Source organism: Pipistrellus kuhlii, unplaced genomic scaffold (genome assembly GCF_014108245.1).
Source record: "Pipistrellus kuhlii isolate mPipKuh1 unplaced genomic scaffold, mPipKuh1.p scaffold_m20_p_4, whole genome shotgun sequence".
Classification (NCBI taxonomy): domain Eukaryota; kingdom Metazoa; phylum Chordata; class Mammalia; order Chiroptera; family Vespertilionidae; genus Pipistrellus; species Pipistrellus kuhlii.
Window position 1 is genome coordinate 73,030,150 of NW_023425540.1, and position 25,383 is coordinate 73,055,532.

The window sequence follows — 25,383 nt, forward strand, 5'->3', positions numbered from 1 at the left end:
CAATTCCGGTCAAGGGCATGTACGTTGGCTGCGGGCACATCCCCGGTAGGGGGTGTGCAAGAGGCAGCTGGTCGATGTTTCTCTCTCATCGACGTTTCTAGCTCTCTATCTCTCTCCCTTCTCTCTCCCTTCCTCTCTGTAAAAAATCAATAAAATATATTTAAAAAAATAAAAAATAATAAAAAAATAAAAGCCTGCAGGACTGGAGAGATGGGAGCAGGTGTAAGCACCAGCCATCAGGTTTGGCGGCACTACTAAAGAGACTGATCATGCCAAGCATCGTCTCTCTCCTTATACTAACGCTGATCATTCAGAGTACTATGATCTTGGGAATTATATCATCGTTTCAAGAGCTCATCAAAATCTTGATCTGTGTCTCTTTTCTACTAACCTACAAAGAAGGATATGTTTTGAAAAGAGGGAGTCTAAGGGTAAATTATAGAACTTCAGGCTTAACCATGAAAACAACATTCTTAAATAGTAACAAAAAATAGTCAGCAAGGTAAGGGTAAATGATGAGGCCTTTTTCTCTCCCTACTGGCATCTAGTGTGAAACATATATGAACCTTTATGCTTAAGCTATGAAAAAAAACGGTATTCTTTTTCAAACTAGCAAAACTATGCCCTGCACACTACAGGGAAGTACAAAACAAAGGGAAAATTACTTCTTTGAAAACAGAACTATAACAAAGGCAAAAGAACTGTTAGGAGAGGGCAATGGAACTGGACCTTCTTTATTCATTGTCCCCAGACATTGAGGGATTCAGAACCAGAAGGCTTGTCATAAACATACTTGGTACCTTGAACTCCACTAAATCGTGAATCAAGTGCATCTACCATAAATTAATGTTCTTGAGACCAAGCTACCCAACCTCCTAATATTATAGGAAGGTGGTTAAATGGCACCTTGAAAACCCATTTAAAACCATGGCAACGAAGTCACCCAACAGCCATAATATGTGAGAAAAGGAAGATGGCATGATTGCAAACTATCTTTTGCCTGCCAACCCAGTCTTTCCAAGTCAGCTTAAAAGACTATGAGATTAACTATGAGAGCAAACTGAATACTTACATCGCAAACCAGCCACCTCATAATCTTCCTCTTCCTCTTCCTCCTCCTCCTCCTCTTCCTCTTCACTGCTCTCATTATCTTGGCTGTCCTCAGAGGCAGACTCTTCAGTATAATTCCTGTGAAGTGAAAAAGCATATAGGGAACCTGGTTCTAAGCCAAAATGTTCCTAGGGGGATAAAGTCCCATACGGATCCCAGCAACTTCTCCCTCTTCACACACTAGACAGATTTGATGAGGGAAGGTAAACTGAATCCAGGCCAAGACACATGAAGCAGAATGAAAACCTAAGCTTCAACAGCATATCTCCCTGACCAGTCCCCAAATGCTTTGGATAGGATACCAATGGCAACAGAAATCAAGACCAAAATGTAACCCTTTCCCCCTCAAAACAATTCAAAATTTTATTCCTTTTATCTCACAAAACAACCAGATAATGTAACATTTAAGGTATTAAAATGTGTCCCCAACTCTGGGGTGGACTGAAAGAATAAAAGCTCAGACAGGTGTTACTCCACCTTGATGGCCCCTTTCCAGGAGCTGAAACAGCTTGCAGATGACCATAACATCAAAGCAATGGTAATCCCAGCTCAGAACAGCTGGTCCAAAGCCCCACCATTTCAGAACAGCATGCCTCATCTCTCTTAAGTGTAGCTGGAATGGAGTGAGAAATAACTGAGTGATACTGTTAGGTGAGGTCAGGATCAAACAGCTCTGCCCTTTCAAAGAGAGACCAAGCCAAAGTGCCTATAAGCTGTCCTTTTACAACCTCAAATTTCAATGTGGAAAACAATTGTATTAACTTGGCAAATATAAGGTGCCTCCTTTTTACAAAGCTCTATGTTTGGCCTTATTGAAATTAGGGTGAAGAACAAAGCACCACCTCTACTCTCAGGGCACTCACAATCTCATGGGAAGACAGTCAAATGCACCAAAATGCTGTTTTAGATATCGAACACGCAGTTGAAACACAAAGAGGAACAATTAATTCTAAGGATGTAAGGACACTTCAAGAGAAATTTTCGACAGTTTACACTCAGTAAAATGAGGGAGTTCTTGGAAGAGAAAACATTCCCAGTTGGGAGGAAAGCACAAGAGGCAAGAATGCACAATGAACAGTTTGTAACAAGCGTACAAATATGGGAAGGAGGGATCATAAAAACATATGCCAGTATTGTACAATAGGAGTCTCAAAAGTTAGGCTAGGGAGTTTGGACTTCATTAAAGAGGAAATGTAAAGATTGATGTTTTTGAACAGTAAAGTGACATAAGCAGGTCTTTGCCTTTTATAATCTATTTTGGTTCACCACTAAAGCTGGAAAGATAAGAGGGTGAAAGACATGAGGTAAGGAGTTGAGAAACCACTGAAAGAGCCCAGGCTAGAGATGTAGGAGGGCCAGTGGCAATAGGGACGTTGGAGAATGGACAGCAGCTTGATTCCTAAGACATCTGAACACTGACTTAATAACATCTAGCAAATGAATGACTGTGGAAGACGAAAGAGAGGAAGATGTCCAATTTGACACCCAAATTCTAATCAATGATGAAAAAGGTAGGGAAAGTAATGAGTTTCAGGATTTGGTGGTTACAGACATAATCACCAACTAAGAAATGGGCAAGGTGAAATCAAGGGGCAGAAGGAGATTTACTGTCACTTTAGCAGGCATGGTCAAGAAGATAGAGAACATAGCTAATAATGAAACTAGAAATGTCAACATTAAGCTAAAATTAAATCAGAGCCCTTTGAGTTCCTATTGTACCTTAAATGATCAGGCTCCATATCCAATAGATGAACTTAAATTAAAGGTCCTCAAAGTCATTCAGTTTGAATACCTGAAGCCTAATTATAACAGCTATTTATTCATTTGTTTTTAGAAGAAGAATTCTCACCTGCCACGGGAGTTGCGCCTGGCAGTAGCAGGCTGGCAAGCTGGGCATTGCCACTCACCATCTGGTACTTCATAGAGGGCCGGCCTCAGACAAAACAGGTGGAAGGCTTTATTACACTCATCACACAAGATCAGTTTGTCATCCTCACCTGCAAGAAGATAAACTTGTATGGCATTGTCGGGAACATGGCAACAGTCAAGGAGTTGGAAGAAAGAGCCATTCACCCTCAATTAACACTATAGAAGGAACAAAGATTCTAATACAATGCTACTATGTTGTTTTTTTTTAAATGCAGACATTTTCTGAAAAGAAATGTAGCACATATTAGTCTGTAAGTAATTTAGGGCTTAGGTCTCCTGATTTATATCCCAAAATCTACCCAGGGCTAGGACAGGACAGTTAACCTTTACTAAGAGGTAACAAAAAAAGTGATAGCAGGAAATTTTGCTGCTCCTTTCCCACTAAGAAATAAATCCCCTATTAAGTATTACATTTTCTGCCCTTCTTCCTTCTGGACCCCCTAAACACTTCCCAATTCATATCTGGCATGATTCTCTTAAAACACTTAAATTTCCCTACGTTTGAAAATGCACGGTACCAACTAACATGGTCATTTCCCCTTTCCAACCTTCATTCTAAATCAGTTCTTAGAGCAATTAAATTCTAGCCAAATTCACAAAAGAACTTTAGCCACTGAAAAGTGAATCACTGAGGGAGGCTTTTAGTCATGAAATTCCTTTTACACACATGGACTTTGAAAGCTTCAGCATTAAACGGTTCCCAAATGACTTGCTGTGTAGAATTCTTGCTGGAAAACCCAAAACTGAGTATTCTTCACAATGTACAAGTACTGCCCTCTGGTGGTAGCACCTGACCTACTTTACAGATGACTAAAATTCAGAGACAATGTTTAGGTTAACTAATTTTCTTCTCTGTATAAAATTTCTAGATTGGAGAGTAACTGCTCTTATTTTATACTCAATATTGGGGAACCAAGGGCCTACTCTGATTTGTGGACATGTGATTTCAGATTAGCATTTTATTATAGAACTTTATTATAGCGGGTAATATCTTACACACATTTAAAAGCCATGTATGCAAAACTCTTTAGGGGAGAAAAGATCTGGGTCAACAAGTCACAATTTCTGATATATTCAAATAAGCAGCACTGACCTAAATATATACCTACCTTTCTTTCGACAAACTTTGCACCTAGCATTTTCTGCTGACATATCCCACTTAATACAGGCATCAAGCATCCCAAGTAGAACATGCATTCTGGAAAAGGTCTGAGCTTCACGGATGGCTGTCTTCCATTTTTCCAGAGCAGATGCAACCTAAACAGAGACCAAATCAGGCCAGTATTACTACAGGGACCTCAAAGACATGGACTTTTCACATAATACTGACAGAGTATACAGTGGAAGAGGACTAGGAATAGATAGATACCAGAGAATTCTGAACACATTTACCTCCTACAACTCCTCCTGTCTAACTCATTTATAAATCTTATAGAAGAAATCAAGGCTCTAAAGATGGGGTGAAATACTTGCCAAAGTCACATAAAGAATTAAGGGAGGGAAAATGCCAAAACTGGTTTGGCTCAGTGGTAGAGCAGTCTGCGGACTGAAGGGTCCCGGGTTCGATTCCGGTCCAGGGCATGTACCTTGGTTGCGGGCACATCCCCAGTGGGGGGTGTGCAAGAGGCAGCTGGTCGATGTTACTCTCTCTCATCTACGTTTCTAGCTCTCTCTCCCTTCCTCTCTGTAAAAAAATCAATAAAATATATTAAAAAAAAAAAAAAGAAGAATTAAGTGAGGGAAATAAATGGAGACACATCTCTTCTAGTGAAAACCACTTAAAGATTCAGTGTCATTTAAAAGCAGAAACACTTGTACTGTATAAACACTAGTATGCAATAATGTCACATAGCTGATAAAACTTTGGCTAACAAGATGACAGTTTCTGCACTCATACGTGCCACAACCCTAAATAATATTTATGAAACATTCTACAACCCTTAAAAAGTATTAAAGTACCCAGTAAGTAGCTCAGTTGGTTAGGACCTCTGTCCCAATACACCAAGGTTGAAGGTTTGATCTTCGGTCAGGGCACATAAAAGAATCAATTAATGAATACTTAAATAAGTGGAACAACAAATTGATGTTTCTCTTTCTCTGTACCTTCCTCTCTCTCTAAAATTAATCAATAAAAAACAAAATATGAAGTGTTGATACAACATATTTCTTTCAACACTATCACCAACTTCTAAGTAAAGCGAAAATTTAAAAGTCCCAGAAGTTAGCCTGACTTCATTCTGGGCAGTTAATCTCTGAATATTGCCATCTCCATGATCATAAAATGCAAAGTAAATTAGAATCAGCCAAGCAAAACATAGGATGATGGGAAATATAATCAGCGATTTTGGTGATAAACACAACCGTCTTTGCTATGGTCGAGCACCTACCTAAACAAATGCTGAGGGGGGCTATCATTCTCAGATGGTCAGAAAATACAACAAAGATGGTCAAGGTAAAACCTAGGCGATCCAGCAGAAGCTGAGAGACTAGGTTATCTCAATATTCTCAACCTTGCGGAGGTCATATTGCTCAACTGTCATGACTGAACTAAGTGGATTAGCAATCTCTGCTACTTTTACAACTTGGGCTAGCTCTAGCTAACTGACAACACTATTGCTGGATTTCACTGCAAAAAGGTCTATTTTAAGGAATATAGTCTTCTTCCTATAGGAGAGCCCAGTTACCCTGGAAAGCCATAGGGGCTTTACAATAGCTGCCAAGGGACCAAGATAGTTGAGCCACTTCTAAAGCTGTGGTATGAGGGAGAAAAAATAACGTCCTTTCTCTTTCCTACAGAAATAAAGAACCAAAGAGCACTTCACAGGTATACATTTATGAATAGCAAGGATCATTTAAACACACACAAAAAAAATCTATTTAAGAGGCTGCTAATGTTCTAGGGGAAAGAGACTCATTCTTTATTCCAATCACCAACTGCAGATATTTCAACATCTGCCTTCGAAATACTGTACAGCACAATTTCCTTCCTTCCCTCGTTAGAGCTCCGCAGTAAAATGGGGTCCATTATGACAGCTGCTGGTTTTCTTCCCTGTTGTAATGGAGAGCTAACATATAGTACCACACACTTTTCTTTAAACGAGTGCTATTAAAAACAGAGAGAAAATGGCTAAAATGGGCTTTGCTGTCCTCTAGTGGATAGTCAGATGCACACTGCATTCAAGAAAATGTCTTAGCATATAGTTATGCTTTTTTACTTCCTTAAATTGTAGCTTATAGATTATAAATTTGAGTACTCAATAGCTCATTTGGCCTCTAAATTAAAAAACTCAGCCCTAGCCGGTTTGGCTCAGCGGATAGGAGTGTCAGCCTGCAAGCTGAAAGGTCACAGATTAGATTCTGGTCAAGGGCATTATAGCTTGGTTGCAGGCTGGTAAGTGTGTGTGTGTGGAAGACAACCAATAGATGTGTCTCTCACATTGATGTTTCTATCTCTCCCTTTCATTTCTACTCTCTAAAAATCGATAAAAATAAAAAAATAAAAATAAAAAAATCCCCCAGTGAGGATTAACAAAAACACTGCTAGGGATCTTGAAAATAATCTTAATTTTAAAACATTCATCATCCCCAAAAGAAACCTTGTACCCAATAGCATTTATTCCCTACGTTATCCCACCACATTTACCCAGCCAGAAAGTAACCATTAACCTACTTGTGGTCTATAGATTTATCTATTCTGGACATTTCATATAATATCTGGCCTTCTATGACTGGCTTCTTTACTGAGCATGCATATGATACATCATAGCATGTATCAGCAGCACTTCATTCCATTTAAACTGCCGAATAATATCCATTGTATGGATATATCACACTTTGTTTATCCAATAATCAATCGATAAACATTTGGATCATTTCAATTTTTTGGCTATTCTGAATAATGTTGCTATGAACTGTTTGTGCATATTTAGTTAATATTCATTTATTATTTTTTATGGAAAGAAATCTTACCCAAGGTCTCCTAACAACTTAGGGCCAATTTATCCAGATCCAATGTTCTTGGCATTATTATTATACATACTAATCGTAAGTGTCCTATTATATCCACCAAGTTATCCATCTAGACAGCCTAGACTCCAATCAGTCTCGATAATTTTGAGGGCAAAAACATTATGCACTCAAGATTTGAAAGAGCATCCTAGTCTTATCGCACTGCACAAAATTCTAAACAGTCCAGTACATTAAAAAACAAAACAAGCCCTGACTGGTTTGGCTCAGTGGATAGAGCGTCAGCCTGGGGATTGAAAGGTCCCAGGTTCGATTCCAGTCAAGGCATGTACCTTGGTTGCAGGCACATTCCCAATGGGGGTGTGCAGGAGGAAGCTAATCAATGCTTCTCTTTCATTGATGTTTCTAACACTTTATCCCTCTTCCTTCCTCTCTGTAAAAACAAAAAAAAAATCAATAAAATATATATTTAAAAATAAAAAACCCTATCATAGTGTGAGATTTTTTTGTTTTGTTTTAAAATGTTTTTACTGACCTCACAGAAAGTAAGTGATAGAAACCAATGAGAGAGAAACATTGACTGGCTGCCTCCTGCATACCCCTCCTATAGGGGATCAAGCATGAAACCTGGGCATGTGCCCTGACTGGGAATCAAACCTGTGACCTCCTGGTGCATGGGATGATGCTCAAATAACTGAACCACACTTGCCGGGCAAAAGTGTTTTTAAAAACAGATCAAGAACAGCAAAATATAAATTTTGACATTCAACGCATCCAGTAAATACTCTCTGATGAAAATTTCAAATTCTCTAGCATGTTTAAATAAAGTTGGTCCCTAGACAGAAGTGAGTATAATAGAACCAAGAAAAAGCCAATTTATATGCAAGTCCCTCCCCTAAAAGTAAAAAGGCAGTATATCTTGGCAAAAATATAATGAGGCTTCACACCATATTTTTCACAAAGAATGTATAAAGTGTAAAAACAGATAATCAGGTTGTCAGGACAAAAGGAGCCAAACTAAGCAGAGAGCCTAACAGAATCCAGGATTTTGCCAAATTATACCATGTCTTTCCCATTTAGTACAAGAAAATGAAATAAACATTAAATATTCAAAGTCAATAACTATTACAAAAAACATATTTGAGAGATAATATTTTATAATAAGGAAACTGAAGCCCAGATTAGAGACTGATATTAGCTCATGCAACAACCTAGTGCCAACTAAAAAAACCCTGACCCATGCTAAGTGGAAAACGTCAAAGCAAAGGACAATGGAAAATTTCGGAGCTGTGTCAAAGTCGACCTTTGGTGGGGAACTGAAGGACATAGTGCCATTTTAATGGAGAACATTGTTGAACTACTCAGTAGGCAACCTAATTGATTTTCCATCAAACTCTTCCATGATTTCCATTTGTGTAGTACACGTCTGGGCCCCAAGGTTAAAGTTGCAAAGTGCTCACATTTTCTTCCCCAGTCAAGCTAAGAATCAAGTCTCATATGACAAGCTAAGAAAAGGTTACTTCACCATAGGGATAAGCATTAAAAATAAAAATATAAGAAATCTACATCTAGTTCTCAATAAGAAAACATTACAGGTAAATAAATAGCAAAGAAAGATATCAAGAAAGAGACTCTTCTGTATAAAACTGAGTTAAAAACAAAATCCATGTAGTATTCAACAAAAGAGACTATTAACTATCTAATGTCTTAAACTTCATCTAGGTGACCTGGAGGCCATTTAATCATTAAAAAGAACACAGGAAGGCGAGAACTAATCATAGTACAATAATGACATTATGTGAAGTCTCTAAGCCTAAGTCACAAATAAATTGTTCAACCTTTATTTAACTGAGTCTTAGTTCTCTGTTCTGCTTACCCTCTTCCCCAAAATGATCACATACTGGTATCACCTATGGCCCCAGGAAGAAACTAAGGGGGTACATGACAACTATGTTCAAATATCTGAGGAGCTTTAGACAATAGACGTATTCTACGTAAACTGAGAGAACAGCTGTAAAAGGCCAAGTTCAGCCTATGCTTCTCAGCACATGACAGTTTGGCTCAAATGAACTCACAAAATTCTTTTAAAAGAAAAAGAAAATGGTGGTTGCCAGGGGTTGGGGTAGGGTGTGAAATGAGTAGTTTAGTGTTTGAAATGAATAGTTTCAGTTCAGGAAGATGAAAACTTCGGGAGGTAGATGATGATAACAGTTAAAGAACAATGTGAATATGCTTAATGACAGAACTGCACATGTAAAAAATAGTTAAATTGTAAATTGCCTGTAATATATATATTTTACCACAATTTTTTTCATTTTTATTTTTTTAACTGAATTTATTGGGGGTGACACTGGTTAACAAAACTATGTACCTAGGTTTCAAGTGCACAATTCTACAACACATCTTCTGTACACGGTATTGTCTATTTTACCACAATTCTTAAGAATTTAAAAACCTTTACTATCTTTTAAAAAATCAGTTCTGAGGAAGGGGAAGGGCATTCTGACCCATTACCCAGTCCTAGAGATAGGGCTGTGTTCCACAGACAAGCTTGAAAACCACAAACTTCAGTGAAAGTGACAAAAATGGCTGAGAGAGTAAGTAGTGTTTACAGTAGCTAAAAATCATAGGTTTAGACTATTTAAAACCAAATCACTTTACACAATCATAAAATTACATCTTCATTAACTAGATACCTTTGCTTCCTCTGCCATTTTTTTCTCTTCATCCACCTCTTCAGTTTTTGATGAATCTTCACTCTGGAGTTTTCTTCTCTTTTGCTTGGGAGCCATGAAGCCTTGAAGAAATTTCTTTATGACACTGGCTTGAAGGGCAATTACACACTCACCAAAATCCTTCAGTTTCTCCAAAGAGATCACCTACAGGAATTGATTTAAAAACCAGGTTAAGAGAAAGGCTGAAAGATGAAAGGAGACTATCCTTGACTATATTCAAATCAACCTAGACACCAATGGGTCACATAACATTAGTTTAACTGGGTTCCTCAGTTCAATGGATGGCTTATGCATTTAAAAGTAGCTGTCTACTTCCATTTCCCCAGTGAAGGGATCCACAAAATGCTGAAACTAGCTCTACTTAAGTTATCTGCTCAATTCTTTCACTCAGTAAACTGAGTGCCTATTATGTGTAAACCATAGTCCAAAGGCAAAGAAAAAGTAGGAAGGAAAACTAAAGTTGTCTGACCTACTAGCTTACAAGCTATAAACTAAGTACCCAATAATATGCTTTACATATATGACTTCATCTAAGCCTCACATTTTTTTTTAAATGAATGAGGAATAGAAGCTAAATCATCTGGACCCAAATCATGTTCTTAAATACCAAACATTACTTTCTTTAGTCACACAAGACACACAATTAAAAGATGCCATTTTATAACCGCAAAAAGAAACAAAGAATGATGATAACCCAATGCTAGTACAATATGGTCTGACACAAAGTAGGCACTTGGTAAATATTTTCTAAATAAATAAGAGTAAATGTAATATTTGAAAATGGCAAAGTTACTTTGGGTTGAATAATTCTTTTAAAAAATTAAAAAACATAAAGATATTTAAATCATTTTCCCTAGGAAATGTAACAAGAATTCATAAACAGATTAAAAAGAAAAAGTAGCATATGAGATGCATTTATAATTTGCTAATTCTAATAGCAAAGAAAATGAAATACAAACTCTGACAGTAGAAAATTTAAAGTAGTATTAACTCCATGTGTTATTATGACTTTGAAGTGATATAAAAACTAAAAGAAAAAAACAAAAACTAAAATAGAAAGTTTATAAATTAAGACAAAGGACATTTCTGAGAAAGATGTAACTGCTCATAAAAATTATATAACACTCTGGGGAGGGAGGGTATGTATGGGAGGGGGCGGCAATGTTAAAATATGTACACAGACAATAATTTAATAAATAAATAAAATAAAAATTATACAATTACACCTGAAGCTACTATAATATCGTATGTTAAGTGTAATTGAAAAAAATTAAAAATGTTACAACAAAAATACACATGCTATAATGCACATAAATAGTTTGAAAGGACCCACAAATATTGTTTAGAGTTAATATGGACTTTATTATTTTAAATCAGTAAAAAATATTTTATAATAATTGATGGATAGTATTACCAATCTAACAGTATGAGTACTATCCAATATAAGCATAACTCTCCTAAGTTAATCTAGTGTAAAGAATGCATAAAATTAGCCCTAGCCAGTTTGGCTCAGTGGATAGAACATCAGCCTATGGACTGAAGGGTCCTGGTTTCAATTCTGGTCAAGGGCACCTGCCTGGGTTGTGGGCTCAATTCCCGAGAGAGAGGGGGGGGGGGGGGGGAATGACCAATCAATGATTTTCATCATTGATGTTTCTATCTCTCTCTCCCTCTCCTTTCCTCTCTGAAATCAATAAAAATGCATTTAAAAAAATGCATAAAATCAGAGCACAACAAATGTATTTCAGACCTTAAAGCACAGGCATCACATGCTAATAAACATGTTAAATAATGTTACAGGGCTAGGGCTCCAGTACCAGTTTTCAATCAACTTAATAGAAAACCTCTTTTGAACCAACTATTAGATTTTTGGGGATACCAGAAAAAGACAAAGGAAAAATATTTTATGTATATAGAGAATTTTCAGTTCCATGTGTCTTTCAAGATAAACCCAAACATTTGATTTCCAGGATCACCAGGGCAGGGAAGTCAACAGTATCAGGGGACAATTCCAACTTGAGTTTCCACAATAACATATTTCAAAGAGTGTTTTCATATGTTCTTACTCGTGCTTCAAATTCCGATGTTTCTTCCACATAACCAAGACCTCCCTTTTGTAACCTTGTTGCAACTTCAATGAGATCACTACGAAGAAAGTTTAAGAGCTCCTGGTTGCCATCACAGGATTTTAGGCCCAAATTTGGCTTCCGGGCCAGGTGAATAGAGTGAACAATGTCCTGGTACCTAGAAAAGTTGGGGTAAGCAGGAGGGAAAGTAAAGGAACTTTTGAAGAAGGTTCATAAATTTCAATTACTTGAAAAACATGTTTTATTTCTATAAGACATCTTTAGATTTTTCATCTCTTCTTGGTAATTTTTAGTAGTCTAATGTTTCTTGCATAAAATTTCAAATTTCCCTTATTCTTGATTCATTTTAAAAACAAACTTATTTTGCCGAAACAGGTTTGGCTCAGTGGATAGAGCGTCGGTCTGCAGACTGAAAGGTCCCAGGTTTAATTCCAGTCAAGGGAAATTGACCATCATTCCAAGTCCAAACATGGCCACCACAAGATGGCCAGCAGGGGAGGGCAGTTAGGGGTGACAGGGTCAGCAGAGGAGGGCAGTTGGGAGGGACCAGGCCTACAGGGGAGGGCACCTGGGGGGGGGGGCGCGCCCTAGGCCTGGAGGAGAGGGAAGTTGGGGGGGGACCAGATCTGCAGGGGTGTGCAGTTGGGAGTGATCAGGCCTACAGAGGAAGGGCAGTTAGGGATGACCAGGCCGACAGAAGAGGGCAGTTGGGAGGGACCAGGCCTGTAGGGGAGGGCAGTTGGGAGGGACCAAGCCTACAGGGGAGGACAGTTGTGGGGGACCCAAGCCTGCAGGGGAGAGCAGTTGGGGGTGACCAGGCCTACAGGCGAGGGCAGTTATGGGTGACTGGGCCAGCAGAGGAGGGCAGTTGGGGGGGACCAGGCTGGCAAAAGAGGGCAGTTAGGTGCAATTGGGCCAGCAATGGAGCAGTTAGGCCATTTATCAGGCTGGCAGGCAAGTGAGTGGTTGGGAGCCAGCAGTACTGGATTGTGAGAGGGATGTCCCAGATTGGAGAGGGTACAGGCTAGGCTGAAGGACACCCCCTCTGCACGAATTTCGTGCACCAGACCTCTAGTGTGTGTGTGTGTGTGTGTATGTGTGTGTGTGTGTGTGTATGCATACGTGTGCGCGCACATGCAGACTTACATTTTGAAAATGAAATGTATTTTAATAAACATTGCCTTTATAATTATTCAAAGTGTTTATACATTTTGTGGGGATACCCTGTATATTTTTAATAAATCTGAACCTCAAATGGTTTGTGATGTATTAACTCATCACCTTCACTACCCACTAGGGAATTAACTCAAATAAACATCACCAAGAGAACAGATAAATAAATTGGGGCAGAGTCACAAATATTAGAGTCATGGAATAATATAAAGGAAAATGGAGTTTGGTTATTTAAAAAATAATTAAATAAAAGAAAGAAAAGATGACTCTTTAGTGCCAAGTAAAAAGCAGTAAGCCCCAAAGACTATATATACTGCTTGACAACTTTTTTAAAAGTTCAAAACCAAGCAAAACAATACAAGGTGAACATTTTTTAATGTTCAACAAAACAAAAAAGTGTAAATTTTGTTTTTAATCCTGAAAATCTCTAACCTTTGAATGGAAGAATTGATCTGTTCATTTTTTTAAAATATATTTTATTGTTTTTTTACAGAGAGGAAAGGAGAGGGATAGAGAGCTAGAAACATCGATGAGAAACATCAACCAGCTGCCTCCTGCACACCCCCCACTAGGGATGTGCCCGCAACCAATGTACATGCCTTTGACTGGAATCGAACCTGGGACCCTTCGGTCTGCAGGCCAGCGCTCTATCCACTGAGCTAAACCGGTTTTGGCAATATGTTCATTTTTAGTGAACCGAGTAAGTTCTTTAAATCCTATGCATGTGCCCTAGTTGGTTTTGTTCAGTGGATAGAGCATTGCCCTGTGGACTGAAAGGTCCCAGGTTCAATTCCAGTCAAGGGCACATGCCCTGTTGCAGACTTGATCCCCAGTTGGGGTTGTGCAGGAGGCAGCCAAATAATGATTCTCTTATCAGTGATGTTTCTCTCTTCTCCCTCTCTCTGAAATCAATAAAAAAAATATATATTTTAAAAATCCTATGCATGTGCCTAGCAAACACAATAGCACCTTCCCTCTAAACTTCATTCATTCCAGAAGGCTGTTGAAGAAGCAATTTATTTAAAAATCAAATAATTTTTTCCCATTAGACATAATATAAATTCGTTCCAGATACCCAAATGATTCCGTTTTAACCTTTCTTACATACAGCACATGTTTAATGTACTGTTTAATCTATAGACAAATACTTCTTGTCTTAAACAAATCACTTTCAATACTCATTCAAGGACTATCTTTCAGGTCAGCATACAGCATCTTTGCTTGCAGTCATCAGCTATCTGCTTTTCATTTATACAAATGAACAAACTCTCTACCTCTTCAATTGTCGGTGATCACAGTTTCTTTCATACCCTTAGCAACATTAGCACTCTTGATGGCCTTTTTATGTTTTAAAATTGTGCTAATTGTCCATTTCACCAGCAACAAAAGCAAAAATTGCATGTATATTTACGGCATTATTTCCTGAGACACTTTTGTCATGCTGATTTATATCAGCATGAAAGGGTTTCAGGCCTGGAATTGAAATTTGTTCACCAACCAAGATTTTTTCTTTGAACAACTTAGTTGAAAACAAAATTGTTCATTTGAGAACTGAGGGTTGACTATATTTTAATATAATAAGATTCATCATAAAACTATATTCCTTTGTGGTTCTATGTACTGACATTTTCCCTTGACTTTCTTAATTTTCCTAATCACATATGCATTAATACAGCATGATTCTGAATATAATTCTAATTTTTCACATTAAGCAGTGGGCTAAAACAAATATGATGTATCCACAACCACTTACAAAAGTCTTTTATTTTCCTTCTCTCAATCAAACTTAAATTCAACCATGAAAGCATGCAGTCAGAAATTAAAGGTAGTCTTAAAACAAAACTTTGTCCTAGCTTTGATAGAAGCAATGCCCTAGAAAAGGAAGTACACTAACAAATCTTGATGGAGTTGACGCTAATTTTGTAGATAGCACAGCTCTTGTTTGGGATTTGGGGTGTTTGGGGTTTTTTATTTGTTTGTTTTTTTGAGATGTAAGTAACGTAACATTAAACTCACCATTTTAAAAAGTATAAATATTTAGTGGTTTTTATGTTATGGAACTATCCAAACTACCTAAATTCCAACATATTTTTATCACTCCATAAAAAATCCCATAGTTGTTAGCAGTCACTCCCAGTTCTCCCCATCTTCCATTCCCTGGCAAATCTACTTTCTGTGGATTTACTTATTTTGGAAGTCTCATATAAATGGAATCATAAAATATGCGGTCTATTGCATCTGGCTTTTGACTCAGCATATTTTCTTGGTTCAACCACATTGTTGCATATATCAGCACTTTGTTCCTTTTTATGGCTGAATTTATGGATCTAAGAACAACATCTATCCATCAGTTGATGGACAACTAGACTGTTTTCATTTTTTGGCTATTTTGAATACTGACAGAATACTTTTGACCAATGCCTAACAAAGAGGATTTCACTGTGGTGCATGGCATGCATTATTCAATGACTAATCCTGTTACCCTGAATATACATGGTTTAAATCATATTTTTCTAAATAAGTATGATGTACCAAGAAAATACCAAGCAAAAGAAATATAAAAGTTAGATGTTTTAAAAAATAATAGTTTTTAATGGATAAAAAAACAACACAAAAATTACACACACTTCTAAGACATTTATAATATCTAATGCTGAAGAAAATTAAGATGTGAAGAGAAAGATGAAAATCCTTACCTCTTCTCTAGTCTTTCTTTAAGCTGACTTTCTCTTATTCCCTGAGGGTGAAGGCAATTTAACAACTCATCCAGTTCCTTCTGACTATCACATAAAAACCTGTAGGGCAAAACAGGCCTGAATAAGTGGGGGTGTCAAAAGTCAAACACTAAGAAAGGTGTCTAGGGTTGGTGGTGGGAATTAGGAAAGCAGAATTCCAAACTTGCTCACAAGAAGAACTAGTTTACTATTTCCATGCCTAATGTTAACTTTATCCATGGATATTAGAGACAATAATTCCTACTAAAATATAATGAGACAAATTTTATCAAGCTATAAGCATATTTGTTCACACACCTTCAAAGAGTAAAGTTGGATATTAAAAAAGATAAATGGTCATTAAACCAAAGGTTGTTAAAGCTAAAGCAGTGAATTGTAATCAAAGAGATCTTTCAGAACCTAGCTCCCTGCCTAAAAGCAGAATCAACAAAAAGGAAAAATTAATGGCTATGTATACAGTTATTTTTTAATTAATGAAGATGAAAATGCTAAATATTTCTACTTGCAAATGGACTGAAAAGCGCTTCCAATGCTATATAACATCTATCATATACAAGGTTACATTTGGGGGGGGGATATGTAATTCCAAAATTAGAGCAAATAAATATTCATAAAAAAATCAAGTCTGCTTTGCCCCAGCCAGGTCAGTTGGTTGAAGAGTTGTCTTGTACACCAAAGGGTTATGGGTTCAATTCCTGGTCAGGGCACATACCTAGGTTTGCGGTTTCCATCCACTGTCTGGAGGCAACCAAATCAATGTGTCTCTCACATCGATGTCTCCTTCTCTCCCTTCTTCTCTAACATCAATAAAAATAAAAACATATCCTCAAGTGAGGAAAAAAAAAAAATCAACTCTGCTTTTAAAGCAATGAGTTTACATATCCAAGAAATCAAAGTAACACAAAATGATCTGAATGGGTAATCACTAAGTCACTGGTGTTAATATAGTAAATACTTTCTTAACATTGAAAGGAAAAAGAGCAGCCAGATGAATGCTCACATTACCATAGATTCTGTCCTTGTTTGGGTATGGTGGTCTCTACAGCAATTTCTGTTGCTGTTCCATGTTGTGTGTTCACGCTTGTATTTTTGCCTAGATTTGCTTTCTTATCTAAGAAAAATTAATACATTAGGTTTAATATAGTAAATATCCAATTCTTGTTTCAAATCTAAGCAGTACAACACAGTACCAAATCTAATAACTAAAAACAGATGTTGCCTATTAAATATATCCACATGCACAATAGATGCTAACTTCTTAAGTATTTTACATAAAGCACATTATATATTTGTTCTCTATATAGTTGAATAGCTGTACAGTTCAAAGTTTAAGAGTTTTACAACTTAGCCGAAACCGGTTTGGCTCAATGGATAAGAGCATTGGCTTGGGGACTGATTGATGACTCTTTCTCATCGATGTTTCTAACTCTCTATCTCTCTCCCTTCCTCTCTGTACAAAATCAATAAAATATATTAAAAAAAAAAAAGTTTTACAACTTAGAATGAAGAGAGATAACTTTTATATCAAAGCAAATAACCAATTCTTATATACTAATATGTGACATTAATATATAGATCTTAAGCCAGTATTTGAAGCCTTACCTCATACTACAATTGGTTTATTCTCCCTCCTACAATACAAACAATCTCTCCTTGTTTTTTTTTTTAAATCTTTTCAGTCAGGTAATTTTGAAAAGAGCCTGCAATGCTGGAACTAGAGTTCAAGAAGCAACAATAGCCCTGGCTAGTTTGACTTAATGGATAGAGTGTCGGCCTACAGACTGAAGGGTACCAGGTTCAATTCCGGGCAAGGGCTCATGCCCAGGTTGCAGGCTCAATCCCCAGTAGAGGGTATACAGGAAGCAGCCAATCAATGATTCTCTCTCATCATTGATGTTTCTATCTCCCTCCTTCACTGAAATCAATAAAAATATATATTTTTAAAAAGAAAAACACCAGGATGCTCTAGAAGTGAAAGGATTTGGATGCCAACCTTCAAACAGAAAATTCTGCCAAAACCGGTTTGGCTCAGTGGATAGAGAGTTGGCCTGTGGACTGAAAGGTCCCAGGTTCGATTCCGGTCAGGGGCATGTTCCTTGGTTGTGGGCATATCTCCAGTAGGGGGTGTGCAAGAGGCAGCTGATCGATGTTTCTCTCTCATCAATGTTTCTAGCTTTCTATCTCTCTCTCTTCCTCTCTGTAAAAACTCAATGAAATGTATTAAAAAAAAATTCTAATTGTGTAGGCCCAACTTCTAAGGACAGCCACTAAACACATTCACAGCCTCTCAGTCCACTAGAAACTGTCCTATGTCTGAAGATCCTGACCTCACATTTACTGCTCTCAAACATTAATTGCCCTCACCTTGGTATTTACAGTCTACCAGAACTAGATTTTTCTACTAGTACTACAATTTGGCACTTAATATAATTTAACAGGAAAATTTGAAGTTTGAGCTATATATTAATTTCCTTATTTATCTATTCTGTGAGTATATAGTTTAGATTATGGTATTATTAAAAGAAAAAAAACTACTTTAAAAAATTAAGAAATTTCTCAAAAACACACACATATAAATCTAACATTTCAGAAGCAAATTTTATTAAGTTATAGAAAGTAGAGCTGGCCCTGGCCCGTGTGGCTCAGTGATTGAGCACCGACCTATGAACCAGGAGGTCATGGTTCGATTCCCAGTCAGGGCACATCTTGGGTTGTGGTTTGGATCCCCAATGTGGGGTATGAAGGAGGCAGCCAATCAATGATTCTCTATAATCACTGATGTTTCTCTCTCTTTCCCTCTATCTCTCTGAAATAATAAATAAATAATAAAATGAAAAATTCAGATGGTTAGGTTAGATTAGGTCGGGCTTTCTCAATTTCAGCATTACTGACATTTTAAGCTACATAATTCTTTGTAGTGGGGGGTGGCGGTGTTATTTACGCATTGAAGAGTATTTGGTGGCATCCCTGGACTCAATCATCAGTGTCAAAAGTGACAACCAAATATGTGTCTGGACATTGTAAATGTCCCTTGGGAGGCAACATGACTTCCTGTTGAACCACCGGGTTAAATGATTCACAAGCTCCCAGCTCTAATTTATCTCTCTCCCCACATACACACACACACATCCTATATAACAATCCCATATTATAAAGGCTAATATGCAAATTGACCAAATGGCAACTGGTCACTATGATCCGCACCAATCACCCAGGGGCAGACACTCAGTGCAGGAACTGCCCCCTGGTGGTCAGTGCATGCCCACAGGGGGAGCGCACTCAATCAGAAGCCCTAGCAAGGCTCAGAACTGGCAAGTGCAGCAGCAGTGCTAAGAATGTCCATCAGTTTGACATCCCCTGAGGGCTCCCAGACTGTAAGAGGGTGCAGGGTGGGCTGAGCCCCCATCCCCCCAACACACACACACACACACACACACACACACACACACACACACACACACGAAGCCAGGTGCACAAAATTTGTGCACAGGTAGGGCCCCTAGGCTTGGCAGGCAATCACGGCCAATCAGTTTCCCTGCCTCCTCCTTCCCTTGCTCCCTCAGCACTCTGATGCTGCTGATGGTTGACCGCCATGTTCAATACTGCCCCCTGGTGATCAGTGCATATCACAGCAAGCAATCGAACTCTCAGTCCAATTCCCAAGGGGACAATTTGCATATAAGGCTTTTATTATATAGGATGTGTGTGTGTGTGTGTATACACACACACATACAGACACTTTTCAAAAAAAAATTAGAAAATATTTAGAAAAGTACATTTATCTATTTATTTTGCCAAGTGAATATAACGAGAACCCAGACAAGAAAAAAAAACACATTATCTTATTTGTTACCTTGCACATGAAAAATTGGTAGGCACATAAAAGATAATCCATAAATATTGAATGAATGAATTTTAAAAGTAAAGGAAGAAGACATATAACTGCAATCTTGGCCCCCTTACTTTAATTCTAACCTTTCCAGTATCTAGAAAAAGCTTTCTAAAGAACCAAGTTTGAGCTGAAATCGGTTTGGCTCAGTGGTAGAGCATCAGTCTGTGGACTGGAAGGTCCCAGGTTCGATTCTGGTCAGAGGCATGTACATTGGTTGCGGGCACATCCCCGATAGGGGGTGTGTAGGAGGCAGCTGGTTGACGTTTCTCTCTCATCAACGTTTCTAGCTCTCTATCTCTCCCCCTTCCTCTCTGTGAAAAATGAATAAAATATATTTTTTTAAAAATTTTAAAGAACCAAGTTTGAAAGCTACTCATATAAAATTTAATACCTAAACAAGATGTTATACTTGTGTAGATTTTATACGAGTAGTTTTCAAACTATCTTTCCACACAAGGCCTGGAATAAAATTGGTAATCAAATGTGTTTCCTCCCTTTTTGTGCATTTCACATTCTCCCACCCCACTCAAATAGATCTACCTAAGAAAGCAGTAAAAAAAATCTTACAGCCCTCGTCAATTTGGCTCACTGGACATAGCATCAGTCCATGAACTGAAGAGTCCCGTTTGATTCTGGCCCAGGGCACGCACCTTGGTTGCAGGCTCCATCCCAGCCCTGGTTGGTGCATGTGAGGGAAGTAAGCAATCAGTGTGTCTTTCTCACATAGATATTTCTTTCTTTCTCTACTCCCTTTACTCTCTCTAAAAGTCAATGGAAAAATATCCTCCAGTGAGGATTAACAACAACAAAAAAGATGACAGAGAACAGACAGTTCTTAATATTTACCATACTTGGGAAGGGTAAAATAACTAACAGATATACATACTACGGGGACAGTAATCCTCATCAGGTGAGTCAGCATGGTCTTTGCGATGATGTCTGAATCGGTAGTCAATGCTGTCATGTACCCAGCCTTTTTCAATGAACAATCCTGGAACTTCATCTGAGAAGAGCCAGTATCTATAAATCACAACCACATATTAATAAGATAATGACAAGCATGAGCACAAGATGACTTTGTTGGGAAAGACGATTAAAGAATATTACTAAACATTCAGAAATACTATACAAATTATAAAATAAGACAAAGAATACCAAAATGTTTAGAATTCGAGACTTCTCTAAAATCTGTAATTTTTATAACTTCTAATATGTCTTGACTTTATACTCCATACAATGTATACAGCATTTAAAATACAATACCATTTTTTTTTAAAGTCCTCTATTTGGATCACATGTCACCTATCATACTTTAAGCTCCATATTTGTGATATATTAAGAACAAGGTCATGTCTTTATTTAACTTTGTAACCCTAGCATTTGGCATATATTCAATAAATACTCAATGAATGTGTTATGAATTGTTTCCAAAATCCATGAATAGCAAAGCTTACTATTTTTAGTACTTTTGACAGTTTTATAACTAATAAAGGCTCTAACAAGATGACAAAAAAATTAAGTTTAGTAATTTACCTATTATGGTTCCGATCTGTACCAATAGGAGTCCTACGCATGACTAATTTTGCCTTGGCAATTCCCTCCTGGAATGCCTTCTCAGCAGCTGCTTTGTGTTTTCGTATTCGTTCTTCTTCAGCTTCTCGTTCTAGTCTCACTGTTAAAGAAAAAAAAGAGCCAACTAGACTTTTTTCCCCCTAGTAAATTCAACTCTTACAAATTAAATCACATATGAAGCTCTAGCCAGTATGACTTAGTGGTTGGAGAGTCAGCCTCCAACAGAAGGGTTACAGGTTCAACTTCTAGTCAAGGACATGTATCTCAGTTGCAGGTTTAATCCCTAGCCACAAGGTGGGACGAGTGCCGGGGGCAACCAATCTATGTGTCTTTCTCACGTTGATGTTTCTCTCTCTAGCCCTCTCCCCCTCAACTCCCACTCTCTCTAAAAATCAATGGAAAACATATATTCAAGTGAGGATTAAAATAAATAAATCACATATGCAGTGAAGTGTGCCTGGTATAAAGTATATTTTCATCAAACCTTAAGTTTCCTTCTCCTAATTCTAGTATAAGAAATGACATGACCGAAACCGGTTTGGCTCAGTGGATAGAGCGTCGGCCTGCAGACTGAAAGGTTCCAGATTCCGGTCAAGGACACGTACCTTGGCTGTGAGCACATTCCCAGTAAGGGGTATGCAGGAGGCAGCTGATAGATGTTTCTCTCATCAATGTTTCTAACTATCCCTCTCCCTTCCTCTCTGTAAAAAAAAATCAATTATATATACATATATATATATTTTAAAAATAGCATGTAGCCCAGCCACTACTGTTCAGTGGTTTAGCATTGTCCTATGAACCAGGATGTCATGGTTCCATCCCGTTAGATTACATGCCCAGGTCGTGGGCTCGATCCTCAGTGGGGCGAGTCTAGGAGGTCAACAATCTAATTATCTCTCCTCATTGATATTTCTACCCTTCTCTCCCTCTCCCTTCTTCTCTCTTGAAAAAAAAAAAAAAAAAAAGACATTTAAAGGAAGCAATTTCTATCAGGCCCTCCTATGTTCTTTGAATTTTGGCCTCAGCCATCATAAAAATCTTTTCTCTCCCAAGTTTAACTTATTAATTTTAATAATTAAGTTGATTTTATTTTATTAATAATTTAAAATGTAACCTTAAAACAGTTCTTAAATGGAATTGAAAATTTTATGACAGGACCATTATAGGATCCTCATAATGATTGTGATAAAACCAGAATAGTATTTCAAAATAAAACAAATTTTTGCTTTGAGGAATTTGATAGTATACCTTATTAGCCTTAGCGACCAAAAAAAATCAACTATTTTTTTAGTTAGCACTGTAAAGGTTTTAATCAATTTATTTCTGATCATTATATGGGTTTATTCTACCCAGATAGAAATTCCCCTTAACAAAAGAAGCCCAGTAATCTTGCCTTTTAAGTTTTTCCATAATCATCACAAATTTTGATACTGTAAGTATCAAATGCATTACTTTTTACAATGCCAGAACTTTTAACACTCATCTAGGTTATAATATCTACAATATGGTGAGAATTTGGAAAATGCATCAATCTCATTTATTTGAAACCAACACAGCATGTTATCTTTAATCAAGTTTTTTAGCCTGAATGGAACTATGTTGGCAACAATGACTCAGTAGAGGTCATTACAAAGGTAAATGATAAAGAGTAATGGCCAAATCACAACAACAAAAAAAGCTCCTCCTCCTGCAGCTACAAAGAAAAATCTAGGGCAAGTCACCAAAAGACAACCAAATTTATTTTCAGAAGTTACAACACTGAATACATATTGAAAGACCTAATTCTACAATTCAAATATTGACCATGGCAATATATTCATATTTTTTGTACGCTGTTTCCCTCTATCAATTATAGAATATCATCTTCCTAGCCTTTCTCCTAGGTTAAGATAAATATAACAGAGTAACACTTCAGAAACTCAAGAAATCATTGTTTCAGATAAAACACACTGAAATGTGATATAAAATTTATCTACATGCTGTTTTATATGGAATGCAATTATACTCTTTCAAACTGGAAAAATGTGTATATGCACAAACTCACAATATGCATATAAAATATAAAAACATTTCGATGGCCTTAAGTGGTATAAATTAAAAACTATTTTAAATTAAATATTTCATATTTCCTAATGAAAAAACTAATAAACAAAGTTGTTTGACTTACTGTAAAATTCTCACATAATTTTAAAAAATATTTTTTAATTTATTTCAGAGAGGAATGAGAGAGATAGAAACAACGATGATGAGAATCATTGACTGGCTGCCTCCTGCCCATCCTACACTGGGGATTGAGCCCGAGACCCACGCATGTGCCCTGACCATGAATAAGACTGAGCGCTCCTGGTTCACAGGTCAACACATGACCACTGAGCCATGCCAGCCGGGCTCTCACACATAATTTAAGACTATTTGTAGGTATCTATCTACCCAATTCTTGGCATACAACTTTTACAAATAAGGTGTTTTTTACTATCTTCATTTCATAAGCTGGCAACTTTCAAAAGGTTTAAAACTGTAACAGTGATCAAAATAGTTTAGTCTTAAAAGAAAAAAACTAATAAACTTAGTTTATTGATAATTTGTGAACATTGTGAGACTGATCAAATAAGTAAATATTGATATTACTATAGATAGAGGGGCTGATAGCTGAGCAAAAAAGAAAAAACTTGGATGTGAATGACCGTGTGATGATCATGGGGGGCGGGGGAGAAGGACTTGACTTCGGGTGTTGAACACACAGTGCAGTGTATGGATGGTGTTGTGGAGTTGTGTATCTGAAACCCATATATAGTTCTGAGCAGTGTCACCCCAATAAATTCAATTTAAAAAAACATGTTGATATTAATAGATGCAGGGGTCTCATAAAAAAAAAAAAGATGCAAATATAGAATGAGGAAGGCAAAACAGAACCCCTGAGGGATGTCGAGATTAATTTGAAATAAATTTAACAAAAAAAGTACAGCCGGAACCGGTTTGGCTCAGTGGATAGAGCGTCGGCCTGCAGACTGAAGGGTCCCAGGTTCGGTTCCGGTGAAGGGCATGTACCTTGGTTGCGGGCACATCCCCAGTAGGGGGTGTGCAGGAGGCAGCTGATCGATGATTCTCTCTCATCGATGTTTCTAACTCTCTATTCTTCCTCTCTGTAAAATATCAATAAAATATATATATTTTTTAAAAAAGTACAAAATGTGTACTCTGAAAAACTACAATACATTGAAAGAAATTAAAGATCTAAATAAATTAAAAACATCTCATATTCATGGGTCAGAAGACAAAATATTAAGATGGCAATAAATCTATTAGATCTATGGTTCTAATCTATAGATCCCAAAATTGATCTATAGATTCAAAGCAATCTCCATCAGAGTCCCAGATGGCTCCTTTATAGAAATTAATAAGCTGATTCTAAATTTACTATGGAATTGCAAGGGACTAGAACAGCTCCCACTTCAACAACTACTACAAAGCAACAGTAATCAAGCCACCGATAACATCGGTGTAAAGATAAACATATATTGAAATAGATAAATGGAACAGAATTCAGAGTCCATAAATAAATCAAAACATATATAGTCAAATGATTTTTTTCAAAGGTGTCAAGATCATTCAATGGGGGAAATGATAATAGGAAATCACTGGATAGCCACAGAATGAACTTAGATGTGTACCTCATACCATATATTAAAATTAACTCAAAATGAATTAAAGACCTAAATGTAAGAGCTAACACTATAAGGCTTTTAGAAGAAAACATAGGGGTAAATCTTCATGGCTTTGGATTTGACAATGGATTCTTAAGATATGACACCAAAACCGCAAGCAACCAAGAAGGGGATAAATTGGGCTTTATAAAATAATTTAAAATTTGTGCTTCAATGGACACTATCAAGAAAGTAAAAAGACAACACATAATATAGGTAAAAATATTTGCAGATCATATATCTCAGAGGAAAGGAATTTGTAGCTCGGTGATACAAAGAACTCTTACCACTCAATAATAAAAGACAATCTGATTTGAAAATGGGCAAAAATCTGATTAACATTTCTCCAAAGAAGATATACAAATGGTGAACAGGCACATGAAAAGATGCTCAACATCACTAATCATCAGGAAATGCGTATCACAGTTGTTGCCTGAAGTACAAACCTTTTTGTATCTTTTGAATTTTTGAACCATGCAA

The 25,383-nt window shown here is 37.1% G+C and overlaps 1 protein-coding gene across 3 annotated transcripts in view; it reads right to left on the bottom strand.

The window, feature by feature from the left end:
• Positions 1 to 25,383, bottom strand: part of BAZ1B (bromodomain adjacent to zinc finger domain 1B) — a 69,426-nt gene that overhangs the window by 5,000 nt on the left and 39,043 nt on the right. For all 3 annotated transcript variants that reach the window (XM_036408917.2, XM_036408916.2, XM_045571179.1), the window contains 9 exons: positions 21,161 to 21,299; positions 20,514 to 20,647; positions 16,741 to 16,846; positions 15,697 to 15,795; positions 11,807 to 11,984; positions 9,702 to 9,884; positions 4,149 to 4,296; positions 2,960 to 3,107; positions 1,073 to 1,188 (listed from right to left, as the gene is read on the bottom strand). In XM_036408917.2, the coding sequence (XP_036264810.1) occupies positions 1,073 to 1,188; positions 2,960 to 3,107; positions 4,149 to 4,296; positions 9,702 to 9,884; positions 11,807 to 11,984; positions 15,697 to 15,795; positions 16,741 to 16,846; positions 20,514 to 20,647; positions 21,161 to 21,299 (1,251 nt within the window). The remainder of the gene's footprint in view (positions 1 to 1,072; positions 1,189 to 2,959; positions 3,108 to 4,148; positions 4,297 to 9,701; positions 9,885 to 11,806; positions 11,985 to 15,696; positions 15,796 to 16,740; positions 16,847 to 20,513; positions 20,648 to 21,160; positions 21,300 to 25,383) is intronic.